A 21,741-nucleotide genomic window follows, 5' to 3' on the forward strand; every position below is an offset into this window, starting at 1 on the left:
CCCCCCCCCTAAGAAAAAAACACTTTTCAACCCATATGATCTAGTACACCATAAAATTATAATAAAACATATACAAATATGAGAATATGACAACAACATAAAAATAATGTATAAATGAATAAGCCTTTTCATATTTTATAATATGTCCATATATTGTTATAATATGTTTTAGAAACATCTTCCCCAAATATTTCACCTTCTTTATTACTTTACCAAACATATCATGACCTTAGTGTAAATCAAAATCTGTTAAATTTGTGAACGTCTAAATCAACATTTGGACCATCTAAACTGCGTCTGTCCCTCCTATAGGCAAGGGGAGAAGGGCTATGTAAAGTGCTTGATTTTGTCATTCTGATCATGTGCAATGTGTCTCCCTCCGACAAAAAACAAATGTTTGACTTTGACAAGAAATTACTTCTTTGCTTACTTTAGATTTAAGTGTGTAGGTCACATTCTTTGTCATAGAGCTATGAATGTGATGTATTTAGATCTGCTTGCTTGAGACAAATTCAGCGATTGCTTTGCCATGTCTGTGCCATGAAGCAGTCGAGCTGGATATTTTTTTTACGAAGGACCGCCGATTTGATGCAAAGTTGTAGTCGAGTGATATAAATGGATTGAATGATGCAGCCTACCACCAGAGGAAGGCACATGCAAGTTAATTCGACAGAGGATGTTTACAAGGTCCTAGGAATGTCTGGATGGCTGCTTCTGACTTATAAAACTGTAGGAAATCAATAAAATAAGTCATGTAAACTTGTACATATCCTTTTAAGTAATTCTAGTGCCTGATTTTGGGGACTGTCAGCTTAAAATTTCAAAAAGGAGAAAAAGAGATAATCAAAGAACATTTCCCTGTTTGTATGTTGGAGGGGTGCCAGTTGATTGCTTTGAAGAACTTGTCTACAACCACGGATATTTGAAAGTTTTTACCTCACTGAAATATATATATTTTTTTTCATAACATGGCTATTAATAAGATATCAAAGAAATACCATGTAAACACATAAGCAATATTTATATTATTAAGGTAGATTAAATGGAAAACCGAAAGAGTACATTTACAGGTACTAATTCCCTGTAAAATGAAACATTTTACAAATTCCTATTTAATTTTCATATGTGTATTCCTGTATTTTCAAGCAACATTTATATTTTCTACCTAGTACAATGCCGCCTCTATATATACTGCTCAAAAAAATAAAGGGAACACTTAAACAACACATCCTAGATCTCAATAAAAGATATAATCTTATTAAATACTTTTTTCTTTAAATAGTTGAATGTGCTGACAACAAAATCACACAAAAACAATCAATGGAAATCCAATTTATCAACCCATGTAGGTCTGGATTTGGAGTCACACTCAAAATTAAAGTGGAAAACCACACTACAGGCTGATCCAACTTTGATGTAATGTACTTAAAAGAGTAAAAATGAGGCTCAGTAGCGTGTGTGGCCTCCACGTGCCTGTATGACCTCCCTACAACGCCTGGGCATGCTCCTGATGAGGTGGCGGATGGTCTCCTGAGGGATCTCCTCCCAGACCTGGACTAAAGCATCCACCAACTCCTGGACAGTCTGTGGTTCAATGTGGCGTTGGTGGATGGAGCGAGACATGATGTCCCAGATGTGCTCAATTGGATTCAGGTCTGGGGAACGGGCGGGCCAGTCCATAGCATCAATGCCTTCCTCTTGCAGGAACTGCTGACACACTCCAGCCACATGAGGTCTAGCATTGTCTTGCATTAGGAGGAACCCATGGCTAATTGCACCAGCATATGGTCTCACAAGGGGTCTGAGGATCTCATCTCAGTACCTAATGGCAGTCAGGCTACCTCTGGCAAGCACATGGAGGGCTGTGTTGCCCCCCAAAGAAATGCCACCCCACACCATGACTGACCCACCGCCAAACCGGTCATGCTGGAGGATGTTGCAGGCAGCAGAACGTTCTCCACGGCGTCTCCAGACTCTGTCACGTCTGTCACGTGCTCAGTGTGAACCTGCTTTCATCTGTGAAGAGCACAGGGCGCCAGTGGCAAATTTGCCAATCTTGGTGTTCTCTGGCAAATGCCAAACGTCCTGCACGGTGTTGGGCTGTAAGCACAACCCCCACCTGTGGACGTCAGGCCCTCATACCACCCTCATGGAGTCTGTTTCTGACCATTTGAGCAGACACATGCACATTTGTGGCCTGCTGGAGGTCATTTTGCAGGGCTCTGGCAGTGCTTCTCCTGCTCCTCCTTGCACAAAGGCGGAGGTAGCGGTCTTGCTGCTGGGTTGTTGCCCTCTTACGGCCTCCTCCACGTCTCCTGATGTACTGGCCTGTCTCCTGGTAGCGCCTCCATGCTCTGGACACTACGCTAACAGACAAAGCAAACCTTCTTGCCACAGCTCGCATTAATGTGCCATCCTGGATGAGCTGCACTACCTGAGCCACTTGTGTGGGTTGTAGACTCCGTCTCATGCTACCACTAGAGTGAAAGCACCGCCAGCATTCAAAAGTGACCAAAACATCAGCCAGGAAGCATAGAAACTGAGAAGGGGTCTGTGGTTCCCACCTGCAGAACCACTCCTTTATTGGGGGTGTCTTGCTAATTGCCTATAATTTCCACCTGTTGTCTATTCCATTTGCACAACAGCATGTGAAATTTATTGTCAATCAGTGTTGCTTCCTAAGTGGACAGTTTGATTTCACAGAAGTGTGATTGACTTGGAGTTACATTGTGTTGTTTAAGTGTTCCCTTTATTTTTTTGAGCAGTGTATTTTCTTGACCTACACAAATTGACCTTCAATCAGCTAAGAGACTCATAAGAATAAAAGTTCAGAGTTATAGACATTCCGGCCTGTATATAATGTCTGCATCATTGAATAGTGAAGGCTGTATGGCCTAAGCACCAGCATACAAAGCTAGAAAACTTCTCTGTTTAAGGCCATAGCCCAAAGACGGATGAGCCTTGGTTAAAGGTGACAGCACTCAGAACCTCACTCTGTCATCCTTAGTAACCAAAAACGTTTCTCAGCTATCGTGAGGAAAAGGTCAACAATCCAAAATAAATACATCCTATAAATAGATCTTGACATCTATCGTCATTCATAGCAAACAGGAGGGGTAGAACTATTCTGTTATTTTAAAATGAACACATTAAAACATTCATTTGTCAAACATATTGCTTCTGTTCAGAGCTGAGCACCCAAATAAGATACAAATAAAAAGGATTAAAGAAAAAGATAAACAATGAGGATTTTTGAATTACATATATATGTGCATTTGGAAAGTTTTCAGACCCTTTCCCCTTTCCCACATTTTGTTACGTTACAGCCTTATTCTAAAATGGATTAAATATTTGTTTCCCATAATCAATCTACACTAAATATCCCATAATGACAAAGCGAAAACACTTTAGACATTTTTGACATTCCTTACTTACAAAAGTATTCAGACCCTTTGCTATGAGACTCAAAATTGAGCTCTGATGCATCCTGTTTCCATTTATCATCCTTGAGATGTTTCTACAACCTGATTGGGGTCCACCTGTGGTAAATTCAATTTATTGGACATGATTTGGAAAAACAAAAACCTGTCTATATAAAGGTCCCACAGTTGACAGTGCATGTCAAAGCAAAAACCAAGCCAAGCCATGAGATCGAAGGAATTGTCCATTGAGCTCTGAGCGAGGATTGTGTCGAGGCACAGATCTGGGAAAGGATACCAAACAGTTTCTGCAGCATTCAAGACCCCCAAGAACACAGTGGCCTCCATCATCCTTAAATGGAAAGAGGTTTGGAACCACCAGGACTTTTCTTAGAGCTGGCCGCCTGGCCAAACTGAGCAATCGGGGGAGAAGGGCCTTGGTCATGGAGGTGACCAAGTACCCGATGGTCACTCTGACAGAGCTCCAGAGTTCCTCTGTGGAAATGGGAGAATCTTCCAGAAGGACAACCATCTCTGCAGCATTCCACCAATCAGGCTTTTATGGTAGAGTGGCTAGACGGAAGCCCGATAGCCCGCTTGGAGTATGCCAAAAGGCACCTAAAGGACTCTGATCTGATGAAACTAAGATTCAAGATGATGGAGGCCACTGTGTTCATGTGGACCTTCAATGCTGCAGAAATTGTTTTGCACCCTTCCTCAGATCTGTGCCTCGACACAATCCTGACTCGGAGCTCTTCTGAGAATTTCTTCAGCCTCATGGCTTGGTTTTTGCTCTGACATGCACTGTCAACTTACATAGACAGGTGTGTGCCTTTCCAAATCATGTCCAATAAAGTTTGGACACCTACTCATTCAAGGGTTTTTCTTTTTTAAATGATTTTCTTCATTGCAGAATATTAGTGAAGACATCAAAACTATGAAATAACACATATGGAATCATGTAGTAACCAAGAAAAAGTGTTAAACAAATCAAAATAGATTTTATATGAGATTCTTCAAAGTAGCCACCCTTTGCCTTCATGACAGCTTTGCACACTCTTGGCATTCTCTCAACTAGCTTCATGAGGTAGTCACCTGGAATGCATTTAAATTAACAGGTGTGCCTTGTTAAAAGTTAATTAGTGGGATTTCTTTCCTTCTTATTGCGTTTTAGACAATCAGTTGTGTTCTGACAAGGTAGGGGTGGTTTACAGAAAATAGCCCTATTTGGTAAAAGACCAAGTCCAAATTACGGCAAGAATAGCTCAAATAAGCAAAGACAAAGGACAGTCCATCATTACTTTAACCCTCCTGCTGTGTTCCCGGTCGAATTGGACCGAATTACAAGTTCTCTCTCTGAAAAATGTTGTTAAAACCTCTTAGGGCTAGGGGGCAGTATTTTCACGGCCGGATGAAAAACGTACCCAATTTAAACAGGTTACTACTCTGTCCCAGAAACTAGAATATGCATATTATTAGTCGATTTGGATATAAAACACTCTGAAGTTTCTAAAACTGTTTGAATGGTGTCTGTAAGTATAACAGAACTCATATGGCAGGCAAAAACCTGAGAAAAAGTCAACCAGGAAGTGGGAAGTCTGGTGCTTGTAGTCCATTCAAGTGATTGCCTTGACTGTATACAGTGACTTGGGGTTCATTTTGCACTTCCTAAAGCTTCCACTAGATGTCAGCAGTCTTTAGAATGGTGTTTGAAGATTCTATGGTGAATTTGAAGGGAATACCAGCTGTGGTAAACTGGTGTCACATTATAAGGCATGGGCTCAAGTCACGCGCAATGACTTGGGAGCGAGCTGAGTTCATATTCACTCCTAAAGAGAACGGATAGGTCCGGTTGGAATTTTATTCAAGGTATATGATAAAAACAACCTAAAGATTGATTCTATACATCGTTTGACATGTTTCTACAAACTGTGTATAACTTTTTTTACTTTTCGTCTGGACTAAGTAAGAACGCGCGTAGTGGATTTGGATAGTGAACCTAACGTGCAAACAAAATTGATTATTTGGAAATAAATATGAACTTTATCGAACATTTATTGTGGAGCTGGGGTTCCTGGGAGTGCCTTCTGATGAAGATAATCAAAGGTAAGTGAATATTTATAATGTAATTTCTTAGTTTTATTGACTCCAAGATGGCAGGTTTCGGTTTGCTAGTTGTTAGTGTCATCTGGGCTGTACTCAGATTATTGCAAATTGTGCGTTCGCCGTGAACCTTTTTGGAAATCTGACAAAGCGATTACATTTAGGAGAAGTGTATCTATTATTCTGTGCATAACACTTCTCCATATTGATCAATGTTTACAATGAGAATTTACGTACTATGTGTGCTCATTGTGCTCATTCACCGGAAAGTTTGGAGGGAAAACATTTCTCAACATTACGCGCCAATGTAAAATGCTGTTTTTGGATATAAATATGAACTTTATCAAGCAAAACATACATGTATTGTGTAACATAACATCCTAGCAGTGTCATCTGATGAAGATCGTCAAAGGTTAGTGCTTCATTTAGCTGTGTTTTGGGTTTTTGTGATGAATCTAGTTGCTTGGAAAATGGCTGTGTGGTGTTTCTTGTGAAGTTTAACATAATTTAATTTTATGCTTTCGCCGTAAAGCCTTTTTTGAAATCGGACAATGCTGTTAGATTAACCTGTTTAGGATAGGGGGCAGTATTTTCACGGCCGGATAAAAAACGTACCCGATTTAATCTGGTTATTACTCCTGCCCAGAAACTAGAATATGCATATAATTTTTTTATTTGGATAGAAAACAACCTAAAGTTTCTAAAACTGTTTGAATGGTGTCTGTGAGTATAACAGAACTCATATGGCAGGCCAAAAGCTGAGAAGATTCCATACAGGAAGAGCCCTCTCTGACCATTTCTTGGCCTTCTATAGCCTCTTTATGGAAAATAGAGGATCTCTGCTGTAACGTGACATTTTCTAAGGCTCCCATAGGCTCTCAGAAGGTGCCAGAACGTGGAATGATGACTCTGCAGTCCCTGAGTGAAAAACAGTAGCGCATTTGGATAGTGGTCGATCTGAGAACAATGAAATGGGTGCGCACATGCACATGAAGAGTCCATTTTACATTTTCAGTGTTTGAACAAAAATAACGTCTCCCGATCGGAATATTATCGCTATTTTATGAGAAAAATCGCATAAAAATTGATTTTAAACAGTGTTTGACATGCTTCGAAGTACGGTAATGGAATATTTTGAATTTTTTTGTCACTATATGCGCCGGCGCGTCACCCTTCGGATAGTGTCTTGAACGCAAGAACAAAACGCCACTATTTGGATATAACTATGGATTATTTGGAACCAAAACAACATTGGGTATGAAGTAGAAGTCCTGGGAGTGCATTCTGATGAAGAACAGCAAAGGTAATCCAATTTTTCTTATAGTAAATCTGAGTTTGGTGAGTGCCAAACTTGGTGGCTGTCAAAATAGCTAGCCATGATGGCCGGGCTATCTACTCAGAATATTGCAAAATGTGCTTTAATTGAGCGTCTCGTCCCGTAAGCGGGATCAACTTCCAGCTAAAAACTCCTAGCGACATTAGCATAACGAAATGTAATATATATATATATTTTTCAAATATAGGACTGTCTCATATCGTTTTATAGATACACCTCTCTTGAATCGACCCACGTCGTCCGATTTCAAAAAGGTTTTACAGGAAAAGCAAAACATTAGATTATGTTAGAGGAGTACATGGTAAAAGTAGCAACATAGCAATTTTCCGACTAACCACATGCATCACAAATAACCAAAAAACAGCTAAATGCAGCACTAACCTTTTACAAACTTCATCAGATGACACACCTAGGACATCATGTTACACAATGCATGCATTCTTTTGTTCAATAAAGTTCATATTTATATATAAAAACAGCATTTTACATCGGCGTCTGACGTTGACTAACTATTTTCCCTCAAATGCATCCCGGGAAACAGAGCTACAATTTACTAAATTACTATTCAAAAACATTTTTAAAATATAATATTGTCATTCTAATATTTATAGATGAATATCTCTTGAAAGCACCTGTCATACCAGATTTAAAAATAACTTTACTGGGTAATCACACTTTGCGATAAAAGGGGATGCGATACTCAGAAAATGAGCTAGTAAACCTAGCTCGGCGCCATCTTGGAACAATCGCATATCACATCTAATCTTGTATACTATTGTCAATAATCCCTTACCTTTAGTTGTCTTCATCAGAAAGCACTTCCAGGAAATCCAGGTCCACAATAAATGTATTTTCGGTCGAAAAAGTCCATCCTTTATGTTCCATTAGCTTGCTGTTGTTAGCGCGTCTGAAGGCTGTATCCAAATGCTCCGCCGGGCGCGGGACAGCGGTTTCGAAAAATAACTTTTTCCCCTCATTTAGGTTCGTTCAAACATGTCAAACGTTGTATAACATTAATCTTCAGGGCCTGTTTCAACAAGAGAGCCAATAAGATTCGAGGGGGATGATTGTATTGTGTTTCAAAACGTTTCGAAAGGAGGGGGTAGACAGGGGCGCCGGCGTCATAATGGTGATGGCCCTCCCCCTGTGACCAATTTCCACAGCGTCTCATTCATTCAGTTTCGACAGTAGAAGGCTCAAAACACTTTGTAAAGACTGGGGACATCTAGTGGAAGCAATAGAAAGTGCTCAATGAACGATAGCTCACGGTGTGAATAATAGGCAACGATGTGAAGTTGAGTCCACAATTCAGAATTCCACTTCCTGTTTCAATTGGTCTCGGGGTTTTGACTGCCATATGAGTTCTGTTATACTCACAGACACCATTCAAACAGTTTTAGAAACTTTAGGGTGTTTTCTATCCACAGGTATTAATTATATGCATATCCTAGCTTCTGAGTTTGATTAGTAGGCCATTGAAAATGGGCACAAATTTTTTCAAAATGCGCTGTGGCGCCCCCTATCCTAGGGTAACATCAAGAGGTTAACCGAAACGTTATTTTAAAATCTGACACAGCGATTGCATAAAGGAGTTCTGTATCTATAATTCTTAAAATAATTGTTATGTTTTTTGTGAACGTTTATCGTGAGTAATTTAGTAAATTCACCGGAAGTTTGCGGTGGGTATGCTAGTTCTGAACGTCACATGCTAATGTAAAAAGCTGTTTTTTGATATAAATATGAACTTGATTGAACAAAACATGCATGTATTGTATAACATAATGTCCTAGGAGTGTCATCTGATGAAGATCATCAAAGGTTAGTGCTGCATTTAGCTGTGGTTTTGGTTTTTGTGACATTATATGCTAGCTTGAAAAATGGGTGTGTGATTATTTCTGGCTGGGTACTCTCCTGACATAATCTAATGTTTTGCTTTCGTTTTAAAGCCTTTTTGAAATCGGACAATGTGGTTAGATAAAGGAGAGTCTTGTCTTTAAAACGGTGTAAAATAGTCATATGTTTGAAAAATGGAAGTTTTGGGATTTTTGAGGAGTTTGTAATTCGCGCCACGCCCTATCATTGGATATTGGAGCGGTGTTCCACTAGCGGAACATCTAGATGCAAGAGGTTAACGAGAAGTGTGTCTTTAAAATGGTGTAAAATAGTTGATTGTTTGAGAAAATGGAACTATGAGATTTTAGCTGTTTTAAATTTTCCGCTCTGATTTTCCACTGGCTGTTGTCAAAATCAATCCCGTTAATTTAATCTGATTATCATAAGGTTCCATGACTTTGTCCACACAGGGCGTCTGTACACACAAAATACATTTGGAGGATTTTCATTCAATTTTGAGTGTTTTATTTAACTTTTGTACACCTGTGGTGTTCCCAGGCAGAAATGACCGGTCATTAGAAATGAATGGGTGAGACTACAATTAGTGTATAAAATTGAGTTCAGGCACATGCCTATTCATCAGATGGACACACTTCCTCTCCCAGACCCCACATGCATGTGTGTTTGAACACACACACACACACACACACACACACACACACACACACACACACACACACACACACACACACACACACACACACACACACACACACACACACACCTCACCTCACTCCCCTTCTTGGCTTCCATGGCAACCCCCATGGGAATCTTTCCCCAATAGAATCTTTCCCCCACAGGAAAGACACCTGTTGGCATTCTCACAAACAATCACAACATTGTTTCAATAATATGTTGAACCTTTCTCTCAGCTCTAGTATATAAAGCTTTTTTGAGGCCTTGCTCACAATTAATTCTGTGGCAGCACAATGACCAAATTATATACTGTATGTGAGGCTCTTGATCATATCTTTGATCATGATACTGGTGAGGAGGAGAGAGGCCAGGAAACTGACAGTGAGGATGCATTAGAGGAGGAAGTGTCAGAAGTTGAACACAGAATATGATCCAGACCAAGAGACAACCGATGGAACAATCCAGTGATGAAGAAGAGGGTCATGCTGAGGTTGTTGTTACATTCCGGTTAAAGAATGGGAATTTATTCTGGTCTTCATCTCCACATGAGAGGAGAGGTCGGCTGTCGGCTGAAAATGCTATCAGGATGACCCCAGAGCCAACGAGATATGCCATATTCCGGGTTGATTACATAAAATCCTGCCACTATTTAAACATTTGAAATGGTTTCAAAACAAATGTCCTTGTTAACCTCTCTGGGCTAGGTGGGACGTTTGCTTCCCACCCTAGTCAACAGCCAGTGGAATCCGGTGGCGCGATATTCAAATACCTTAGAAATGCTATTACTTCAATTTCTCAAACATATGACTATTTTACACCATTTTAAAGACAAGACTCTCGTTAATCTAACCACACTGTCCGATTTCAAAAAGGCTTTAAAACGAAAGCAAAACATTAGATTATGTCAGCAGAGTACCCAACAAGAAATAATCAGACACCCATTTTTCAAGCTAGCATATAATGTCACAAAAACCAAAACCACAGCTAAATGCAGCACTAACCTTTGATGTTCTTCATCAGATGACACTCCTAGGACATTATGTTATACAATACATGCATGTTTTGTTCAATCAAGTTCATATTTATATCAAAAAACAGCTTTTTACATTAGCATGTGACTAGCATGTGACTAGCATTCCCACCGAACACTTCCGGTGAATTTACTAAATTACTCACGATAAACGTTCACAAAAAACATAACAATTATTTTAAGAATTATAGATACAGAACTCCTTTATGCAATCGCGGTGTCCGATTTTAAAATAGCTTTTCGGTGAAAGGAAATTTTGCAATATTCTGAGTAGATAGCCCGGCCATCACAGGCTAGCTATTTTCACACCCACCAAGTTTGGTACTCAGATTTACTATAAGAAAAATTGGATTACCTTTGCTGTTCTTCGTCAGAATGCACTCCCAGGACTTCTACTTAAACAACAAATGTTGGTTTGGTTCGAAATAATCCATAGTTATATCCAAACAGCGGCGTTTTGTTCGTGCGTTCAAGACACTATCCGAAGGGTAAAGAAGGGCCCGGCGCGTTTCGTGACAAAAAAAATCAAAATATTCCATTACCGTACTTCGAAGCATGACAAACGCTGTTTAAAATCTATTTTTATGCGATTTTTCTCGTAAAAAAGCGATAATATTCCGACCGGGAGTTGTTGTTTTCGTTGAAAGACAGAGAAAGTAAAATGGACTCTTCACGTGCACGCGCGCACCCGTATCATTGTTCTCAGATCGACCACTTACCAAATGCGCTACTGTTTTTCAGCCAGAGACTGGAGAGTCATCATTCAACGTTCTGGCACCTTCTGAGAGCCTATGGGAGCCTTAGAAAATGTCACGTTACAGCAGAGATCCTTTGTTTTGGATAGAGATGACAAAGCAGGCCAAGAAATGGTCAGAGAGGGCTCTTCCTGTTTGGAATCTTCTCAGGTTTTGGCCTGCCAAATAAGTTCTGTTATACTCACAGACACCATTCAAACAGTTTTAGAAACTTTAGGGTGTTTTCTATCCAAATCAAACAGTTATATGCATATTCTAGTTACTGGGCAGGAGTAGTAACCAGATTAAATCGGGTATGTTTTTTATCCGGCCGTGCAAATACTGCCCCCTATCCCCAACAGGTTAAACTTTGACACAAAGTAGTCTGTGATAAATAGCACAATATGTTTCATCTGAGTTTTTGTTTTAGTCAAAGTAATTTATACATGATGCTTTTTTTACTCAAAAAGTAGTTGTGTGAGCTCAGGTCAATGAGGCCTACAGGCCATAAATAGTAAATAGAAGTTATTAAAAACTTGTATTGTTCACAAGAACTTAAGTTGATAAAAAGATCTAACACAACATTAGGTGATAATATATGTATTATTATGGATTTATAATCAGCTATAATGGGGCGGTCATTTTGGACGGGGAACACAGAATTAATTAACATGAAACGAACACAACAGGAGGGTTGAGACATGAAGGTCAGTCAATCTGGAACATTCCAAGAACTTTTAAAGTTTTTCAAGTGCAGTCGCAAAAACCGACAAGCGCCATGAACAGGGTTGGGGAGTAACGGATTGCATGTAAGGGATTACAAAAAAACTAACGGTTAACTTTTGAAAAACTAGATGATTACTTCGAGGATTACTTTTCAATTCTGAAAGTGTAACAGCTGTCTTCAGGAATGGACCAAGGCGCAGCGGGAATGTGGATACTCATAGTTTAATTCAAAAAAGAGTAAAGCATCCACGGTGAAAAAAAACAATAAGCACGACAGCAACAGTTTTACAGGCTATACAAACGCGGTGCAAAAACACCTACCCACAACCCCAAAGAAAAACACACACTCCTATATAGGACTCCCAATCAAAGGCAACTCAACACACCTGCCTTCAATTGGGAGTCCCAATCACCAACACAACCATTCACACACACAAAACCCCCTGCCACATCCTGACCAAAACTAACACAATTACGCCCTCTGCTGGTCAGGACGTGACAGAAAGGATGTTTGCGAAAAAAAATCTTTGACACTTCTCTGTTTTGTCAATGACATTTAAATCAGCATTCAATAAAGGCGCAAATTTAAGTTTGTCCACTTGAGTGTGTCTGACCACACGTCAGAGACCACTATGGTGATGGATCGGGGTAAAAGAGCAGGAATAGGCTTTTGTAGGCTACAGTCCAAGCTATGTCTTCCAAAGGTGCAACTGCTGTCGGCATCCGAAGATTATCCAACTTAAATAAACGCTTGGAGGTAAGGATGAGAGCAGTGGTATGGTCTACGGTGATACGGATATCACTTATTATTTATCTACATAGCGCATTGATGTGAATCACACTCCTGCTCTCTCATTTAGCTATTTGCGCCTTACGGACTGTGGTTGTTGTGGATGGCTGTTCAGAAATCTAAATGTGTATTTGAACCCAATAATGGTTGAATTCAAGAAGTTTAAGCTGCCTATCAATCATTGTTTTTGAAACCAGTGGACAGCACTCTTGCAAATAAATACGCTCGCAACAACTGCATACTGTGGATCCCAGCCTATGGAATAAAAGTGGGGCTTTTATTGCTCAATCTAATTCATGCTGATAAAAAATAAATCCATAGGCCTTATGGACACATGCTCAAACTCATACACTTTTGATAGACTTAAAGGGGCAATCTGTAGTTGCTACATCCTTTTTCAGATGTATTCTAATCATATTATTATATAGTTGAAGTCGGAAGTTTACATACACCTTAGCCAAATACATTATACTCAGTTTTTCACAATTCCTGACATTTAATCCTAGTAAGAAATCCCTGTCTTAGGTCAGTTAGGATCACCACTTTATTTTAAGAATGTGAAATGTCAGAATAATAGTAGAGAGAATTATTTATTTCAGCTTTTATTTCTTTCATCACATTCCCATTGGGTCAGAAGTTACATACACTCAATTAGTATTTGGTAGCATTGCCTTTAAATTGTTTAACTTGGGTCAAACACTTCAGGTAGCCTTCCACAAGCTTCCCACAATAAGTTGGGTGAATTTTGGCCCATTCCTCCTGACAGAGCTGGTGTAACTGAATCAGTTTTATAAGCCTCCTTGCTCGCACAAGCTTTTTCAGTTCTGCCCACAAATGTTCTGTTGGATTGAGGTCAGGGCTTTGTGATGGTCACTCGAATACCTTGACTTTGTTGTCCTTACGTCATTTTACACAACTTTGGAAGTATGCTTGGGGTCATTGTCCATTTGGAAGACCCATTTGCGACCAAGCTTTAACTTCCTGAAGACTTCCTGTCTTGAGATGTTGGTTCAATATATCCACATCGTTTTCCTGCCTCATGATGCCATCTATTTTGTAAAGTGCACCAGTCCCTTTTGTGAAGTGCACCTGCAAATCACCCCCACAACATTATGCTGCCACCCTTGTGTTTCACGGTTGGGATGGTGTTCTTCGGCTTGCAAACTTCCTCCTTTTTCCTCCAAACATAACAATGGTCATTATGGCCAAACTGTTCTATTTTTGTTTCATCAGACCAGAGGACATTTCTCCAAAAAGTACGATCTTTGTCCCCATGTGCAGTTGCAAACCGTTTTGGAGCAGTGGCTTCTTCCTTGCTGAGCGGCCTTTCAGGTTATGTCGATATAGGACTCGTTTTACTGTGGAAATAGATACTTTTGTACCTGTTTCCTCCAGCATCTTCACAAGGTCCTTTGCTGTTGTTCTGGGATTGATTTGCACTTTTCGCACCAAAGTACGTTCATCTCTAGGAGACAGAACGCGTCTCCTTCCTGAGCGGTATGACGGTTGCGTGGTCCCATGGTGTTTATACTTGCGTACTATTGTTTGTACAGATGAACATGGTATCTTCAGGCATTTGGAAATTGCTCCCACGGATGAACCAGACTTATGGAGGTCTCAAAAAAAAAAATCTTAGGTCTTGGTTGATGTCTTTATATTTTCCTATGATGTCAAGCAAAAAGGCACTGAGTTTGAAGGTAAGCCTTGAAATACATCCACAGGTACACCTCCAATTGACTCAAATGATGTAATTTAGCCTATTAGAAGCTTATAAAGCCTTGACATAATTTTCTGGAATTTTACAAGCTGTTTAAAGGCAGAGTCAACTTAGTGTATGTAAACGTCTGACCCACTAGAATTGTGATACAGTGACACAGATAAGGGAAATAATCTTGTAAACAATTGTTGGAAAAATGACTTGTGTCATGCACAAAGCAGATGTCCTAACCGACTTGCCAAAACTATTTGTTGTTAACAATACATTTTTGGAGTGGTTGAAAAACGAGTTTTAATGACTCCAAACTAAGTGTATGTAAACTTCCGACTTCAACTGTATGTATTAGAAAGTGATGGGTTAGAAGAAGCCTACACAACCAAACCATAAAGTAAAATGTAGCATTCATATATGGCCAGCTATGTAAGCTTTACATTGATTTATCCTGCAATATATGTCGTTCAATTGATAAAATAAATGTTGTCTTCTTCTAATGCCTCTTAAAGGGAAAGTAGGCTACAAGTAACTGAATGTAATCAGACTATGTTACTGAGTTTGGGTAGTACAAAAGTTACGTTACTGACTAAAATTTGGACAGGTAACTAGTAACTGTAATGGATTACATGTAGAAAGTAACCTATCCAACCCTGGCTATGAGTTACCTCATAGTGTCTAGTTTGAGAAACAGATGCCTCAAGTCCTCAACTGGCAGCTTCATTAAATAGTACTCCCAGAGTTGCAAAAAAAAGCCATATATTAGACTGGCCAATAAAAATAAAATATTAAGATGGGCAAAAGAACAAAGACACTGGACAGAGGAACTCTGCCTAGAAGGCCAGCATTCCGGAGTCACCTCTTCCCTGTTGATGTTGAGACTGGTGTTTTGTGGGTACTATTTAATGAAGCTGCCAGTTGAGGACTTGTGAGCCGTCTGTTTCTCAAACTAGACACTCTAAAGTACTTGTCCTCTTGCTCAGTTGTGCACCGGGGCCTCCCACTCCTCTTTCTGTTCTGGTTAGCGCCAGTTTGCGCTGTTCTGTGAAGGGAGTAGTACACAGCGAATCCTTACAGTGTATTCTGTAGTTTATAGCCAACTGTGGTACTACTGAATGTGCAGTCAAAATGAGTAAGGCATAAATTGAATGTGTTTTTTAATTAGATATTGATTCCTATGGTGTATTTGTGAAAATTATTAGAATCTAACCTTTTTTTGTGTGTGGGGGGGGGTATATCCTAAATCCTTATACTACTCTCTATATTAATATCCTACCTTTTACATCTTACTTCTTAATATCTTATCACTATGTACTATTATGTTTTGTTTTCTTACTACAGTACTCTCACTCAGATTTCCTTATACTTAAACCATAGTCACCCCCATTTATACTCACTGTTATCACACCTCATAATAACCAGTGTCATAACATCCACCTTTGCTGGAGTGTATTTAGTGTGGTTTGTTAATATGTTAACATGTGTGCCATGGCTGAAGTCAACCTAACCGCTAACTGATCTACTCCTAACAGGAAAGAAGAACAGCCTGCTCCTCCAGAAGTTCCAGAAGGATCTGAACGCTGGGGTGTTCAACACACAGGAGAACGAGATATTGAAGCAGATAATCCGGCAGGACAGGGAGATGGTGATGATGGTGGACCGCAAGCAGTCGCTCACAGGGATGTCGGTCACCGGGATGAATTTCACCCCGATATCTGGAAATTCCATAATTAACTCTCCGGCTCAGCAGCCCTACACCACTGCCCTGGGCAACAACCAGTTTCAGCAGTCAGCCGCCCATTTAACATACAGTGCTTCAGGCATCATTGCCCCCTCCGCCGCAGCCGCCGCCCGCATCCTGCCAGCCTTGTCGCAGGGTGTCTACCCTGTCCCCAGTGTCTCCCACAGCAACTTGAACTCATCCTCGCCCGTCTCCCAGACCCCCCTCTCTCTACAGCAGCAAGGGGCTATCATGTCCCCGGTATCATTCAATACGGCTGTGTGCAGTCCACCCGTGCAGACCTCTGGGCTGGCAGTACGCAGCTTCCAGTATGGCTCGCCCACTGCCTCCCAGCTCTCCCTTATCCAGCAGCCGCTGCCTACTGCCCTACCACCCCAACAACCACTACAACAGCAACCACAACAGCTTCCCCAGCAAACCGGAGGAGCTGTATCCTCCTCGGCAACACAACAACCACAACAGCAGCAGCAGCCAACACAGCAGCAAGTCCCTTCACCTCAGAGGGGTGAAATTCTGCACAAGGGCAGCCATACTCTCCAGTCTGGAAGCCTGAGTCAAGACGTGCGCCACCTATCTGCCTCCCAACCCTCCCTGCCCCATGACACATCCCTGGGGCCCAGAGCGCACGCTGGAGTGTCTGGGGACTGCCTGTCCTCCATCGCCCTGCCGGTGGCTGCGGTCCAGGGGACAGGTATGCAGAGCGGTCTCCGCACCACAGTGCCCCAGAGGGTCAACCTGTTCCGCCAGATGTCATCGGGAGCATTGCCCCCGGTGCGAGCGGCGTCCTCTACAGCCCAGCACAGGGATTCCACAGGCTCTAGAAAAGATTCTAGAAGAGATTCTAACTTAAGCAGTACAGAGACCGACCAAGATAAGATGCGGTTCGCATCAAATTTATGATCCCATTTTACTTTTTTAAACTTCTGTTTGAATTCATTTTTAATGGAGATACAAAAATAGATGAATTTGAGTGTTTTTTTGTTTTCTCTCATTATTCTTCTGAAAAAAATAACCTCATAGAATTCCTGTACAGGCTACCCTTGTATTATATTTTAGACACATTTTCTTCCTAAACTTAAGAATGTATATTCTGTAAATCAAACTAGAATATTTGGCAAAGACTATTTAAAAGCTCTAGTATATAAAAAAAAGTATTCCTTTCTGAAAAATATAAATATACAATGTATGGATATTTTGGGGGGGGAGTTGTTTTTGTTTGTTCTTTTCTGTTTTTGTAAACTGGAATGCGTCTTGATGAATCCTGAGTATTTTTTTTTTTTTTTTTGTACCTGCGAAAAGAGGAACAAATATCTTCTCATACTACACAGCTTTGTCACCACTGTGGAATAACTGACGCAAGCGAACCTTGAAACTGTCAAAAAGCACACACTCAAACATAAATCTGATTACATATTAGTGGAACCTTTATCTTATCTTAGCAATCAAACACAAGTACAGTAGCTAGGTGTTCCATTGCTCTCAGCAATACATCCTCTTGAGCCACAATATCTTCATACAGTGGTTCGGATCCAAAGGGCATGAAATAAATAGAATTGCTGCTTTTATTTTTATTTTTGGAGAGAAGGATGTTGTGTAGTGTGGGCGAGGGATGGATGATTCTGTTTTTTCTATTCCTAATTTCAGACAGTGATGTAATGTTGCTTAAAAAACGGTGTACATTTATAATATTTCTAAACTAAAGATTATCAACATTATGCAATAGACTGTGATATGAAGATTATCTATATGTGTGTTGTAAATAGTTTTATAGATCTAGTATTTGCAGATACTGTGTGGTGCATTCTCAATCATAACAGTATCTTACTTCTTTCAGGAACCTGGATATCATCTATATGTGGAAAAAATGGAATATGTGACAGCAATACATATGTTCATTAGAGATAAGAAAACCTTAATGCAATAGCTAGCACTACTTGATACTGTGAAATGCCTGTTCTGAAGTCAAACTGAGAATCCTTATTTGTCTCTATAATATTTATGTCCTTGTTTCATAATTCATTTATTTATTTTTAATAAAACGCCAAGCAAGTATATAAGAAGAGAAAGAGAGATTAAAGATTATTTTTTACACTTGAGATTTCAACACTCATTTATGGAGTCGGCTGCTTAACACTTTTTATTATACACTTCAAACATGTTTCTTCTTTATGCTACTCCATCTTTGGAACAATATTATTTCTAGAGATGCTATATATGATTTCAATAAAATGGATAATACCAATAACTTTAATTTTACCAATATATTCATGCTACACAATACAATACCTTGTTAAAGTGTACGTGAAGTTGTCAATAATTTTTTACTGTGGGTGTGTTGGGTGAGTTGCCTACAGCAATTACCAGTTATTATATGTCTGACGACCCACACACAATATGCCACTTTAGAATTACTGTAAATATGAATCATTGTTGAATCTTATATCTTGACTGGAAATGTTTTAATTACTTTTGACACCATTTGATTCCCTATTTCTTCATGAAATTGTTTATTTAGTCCACTGAAAGAACTAAGTTTGAAAAAGCAAAATGTGTTACATGTTTGGATGTTATATTCTGTCAGCTTTATTTTAATTGTTGATTTTTAACATTTTCTCTTCATTGACTAGCCTTTCATGTCATGTATTGTGAATAATGTCATAGAATAGTGTGGCAGGTTGAATTCCATTTTTTTTTAAATCCCATTCATCTCAATGGAAAGAAAAGTCTTCCTGCCGACAGACAATTGATACATTTTCTAGGACTTTTTCAGAAATATGCCTATGTTGTAGGTTTGCATTCTAGGAGTGTATAATATCAGCTGTTAAATGGGTATTACTGTGTTGTCAACTTACTAGTCACAGTCAACTGATGTTGAAGAGACAGATGTGACCTTTCCAGACACTTCTGGGAAGTGTCATAAGTCAAGTGTTCAGGGACGATTTTCCAAAAATGTGTTATTAGCGCGAGATCAACACATGCTGGTTTGCATTAAGGTGTCTTTCTCATGTGTGTGTGAATTCATCATATCTGGGCCTAGATACTCTAAGCTGACTGGGGAATATCTTAAAATCAGAATACTGTGACTAACATGGGTAATAAGAAGAGTCAATTTTTGGTTGTTGAAAATTTCAATCAAATCAATCAAATTTTCAACATGCTGACAATTAAATTAAACATGTGCAATAACAACACATTACAGTAAACAATAGTAACTGTAACAATAGCAACAACAAAAAACATTTATGCACTAATTTATTTAGTATCCTGAGGGTCCAGAAATGTGACTCAACTGTAAGTCAATAAAATGAGGTCAGACATGATAACACCGCTTACCCTGTAAGGTTGTAGGCAATTTGACATGCTTATGAATTTATGTTTTTGTTTGTTAAAGAACCCAATGAATTGTGTATCACAACCATGTGAGTAATGAGTATAATATTTTCCTCACACACAATGACAACAACCTCTCATGGTTTTAGAGTCGGTCTTCATGGCACCAAACAGGCTCTATCAGTACAGAGTTTAAAAATATTTTAACAGTACTTCAATACAGACGTGTTTCAATATTCTACCAATACAGAGTCCACCCACAAAATGTCTCATAAAAAGCATGCACTCTCACAAACACTTAAAAAAAGATAATATCTACAAATGTTGACGTTCAATGTAGTGTGAGATTATGTTTTGTTGTTTTGTTCATTGTTTGCCTAGACATTATTCATGTGTTACGGAAGCATTTGAATTTTCACAAAAAGGACATTCTTAAGTATTTGTGCCTAAAATTATTGCAATGTTCCATTCTTTGAGTGTGAAGAGCTATGAAGTGTATATGTGCCTGCGGCCACACATGCATTCATTTATTACATTTAGCAGACGCTCTTATCCAGAGCGACTTACCGTAGTGAATGCATAAATTTCATTTTTTATTTTTTTTGTACTGGCCCCCCGTGGGAATCAAACCCACAACCCTGGCGTTGCACACATCATGATGGTGTTGCAAACACCATGCTTTACCAACTGAGCCACAGGGAAGGCCGTATGTGTTCTATGTTTCAGTATTTTTAGAGAGGAAGATGTAAGCAATGAAGGTGGCCAAATGTCTCTGTTTATCAGTTGGAATTTTTTAACACAATGTGAACTTCTATAAAATGGTTCTGTCATTCTATTCTATCATTCTCAGAATTACAGTAATGACTAGTACAGTAAGAAGTGCAGTCTATAGAACTGGGAAGGTATAACATGTCAAGTTGACTAGACATTATAGAAATTCTGAGCACATGTGTAACTTTCTTTGTAGCTAGCCACTGATGATGGGTTGATTATTAATGTTGCATGGAATGAAACTGGCCAAAGCAAAACATTCTAAGTAATTTTCTTTGTTTTGAAAACCGATACAGACTCTTCAGTCAGTTAGATTAAGTGGAAAGAAGGTTAAAAGGGAGATATATTATCTAGATTCTAGATTGGAACTCTCTGGCCCATTCTAGGGTTCTAAACGTGGAGAGATGTTCTATTCCAACAAAGAGCGCTTAATCCTGTTCTGCCATAGTAAACTTTCTTTCTTACTGTTCTGCCATAGGAACTAGTACTCTACACAGTTCAGATGGATAGCAGCACTGTTTTTGACGCATGCCTTTGGAGGGAAAGTTTCCTAATTATGTGCTTTTTTCACAATAATTCTGACCACAGCTAGCTAGCATTCTGGAATGGGCATTATGATGATATATGTAGCACAGCATGAAGGGACACATGCGTTTACCATTTTAGCAGTATGGAGAACACTGAATAATAAAGTAAATAATAAAATAAATAATAAATAAAGTTTGTATATGCAAAAATAACAAAAGAACAGTGCCCATAGAAAGGAAATAGGGATTGTATTCACAAAGCCTCAGAGTAGAATAGCTGATCTAGGACAGTTTTAACTTTTAGATTATAATGAAGATTAAATGGACACGGCACTAAACTGATCCTCCTAGATCAGCACTCACACTCTGAGACGCTTTGTGAATACGGGCCCGGACCTTTTGGTTTACGACCTCGACAATACAGGTTTAATATGTTTACTGATAATGTGCATGTTGGAGAGAGAGGGGAAGATTATGGAGGTAATGTTGTAACGAGCCATACGTACACTCCCCTTAAAACCTGCTGACAGACCTGATCATTGTTGAGCTCATTCATGTTAGTTAACCAAGGCTGGGTAAAAATTAACAATTAGTTGGTTACTTGACACAGGCTAAGGAAAGGTACATGTAAAACATTCTTACAACTATATGCAGACAAACGGCATTTGTAAAAAAAAAATTGGATTTCTGTTTTTATTTTTGTTTGTTTGTAAATAAACCTTTAAAATATAGAAAATAAAATACATTGTCATTTAGCTGCTGAGTTTGCGTGTCATTTTGTTTCTCAATGTTTTTAGACAGACAGACAGACAGACAGACAGACAGACAGACAGACAGACAGATCTTGACAACGATTCCAATCGATCAATAATCTCTCATAGGTCACATTTTCTCGTTTCATGTTTGATACAGCTAAAGACAGAGACGATTGAGAAGAATGTGATGGGATGGAGGGATGATATGATGAAGGAGGGTGGTGGTGGTGCCATCAGGAATA

The 21,741-nt window shown here is 39.3% G+C and overlaps 1 protein-coding gene across 1 annotated transcript in view; it reads left to right on the top strand.

The window, feature by feature from the left end:
• The window catches only part of LOC106560798 (potassium/sodium hyperpolarization-activated cyclic nucleotide-gated channel 1), a 107,625-nt gene extending 86,153 nt beyond the window's left edge, over positions 1–21,472 (top strand). Inside the window, exon 6 of the mRNA XM_045688076.1 lies at positions 15,908–21,472. Within this exon, the coding sequence (XP_045544032.1) occupies positions 15,908–17,016 (1,109 nt within the window). The 3' untranslated portion in view covers positions 17,017–21,472. The remainder of the gene's footprint in view (positions 1–15,907) is intronic.
• Positions 21,473–21,741: the final 269 nt, after the last annotated feature.

Source organism: Salmo salar, chromosome ssa01 (assembly GCF_905237065.1).
Source record: "Salmo salar chromosome ssa01, Ssal_v3.1, whole genome shotgun sequence".
NCBI lineage: Eukaryota > Metazoa > Chordata > Actinopteri > Salmoniformes > Salmonidae > Salmo > Salmo salar.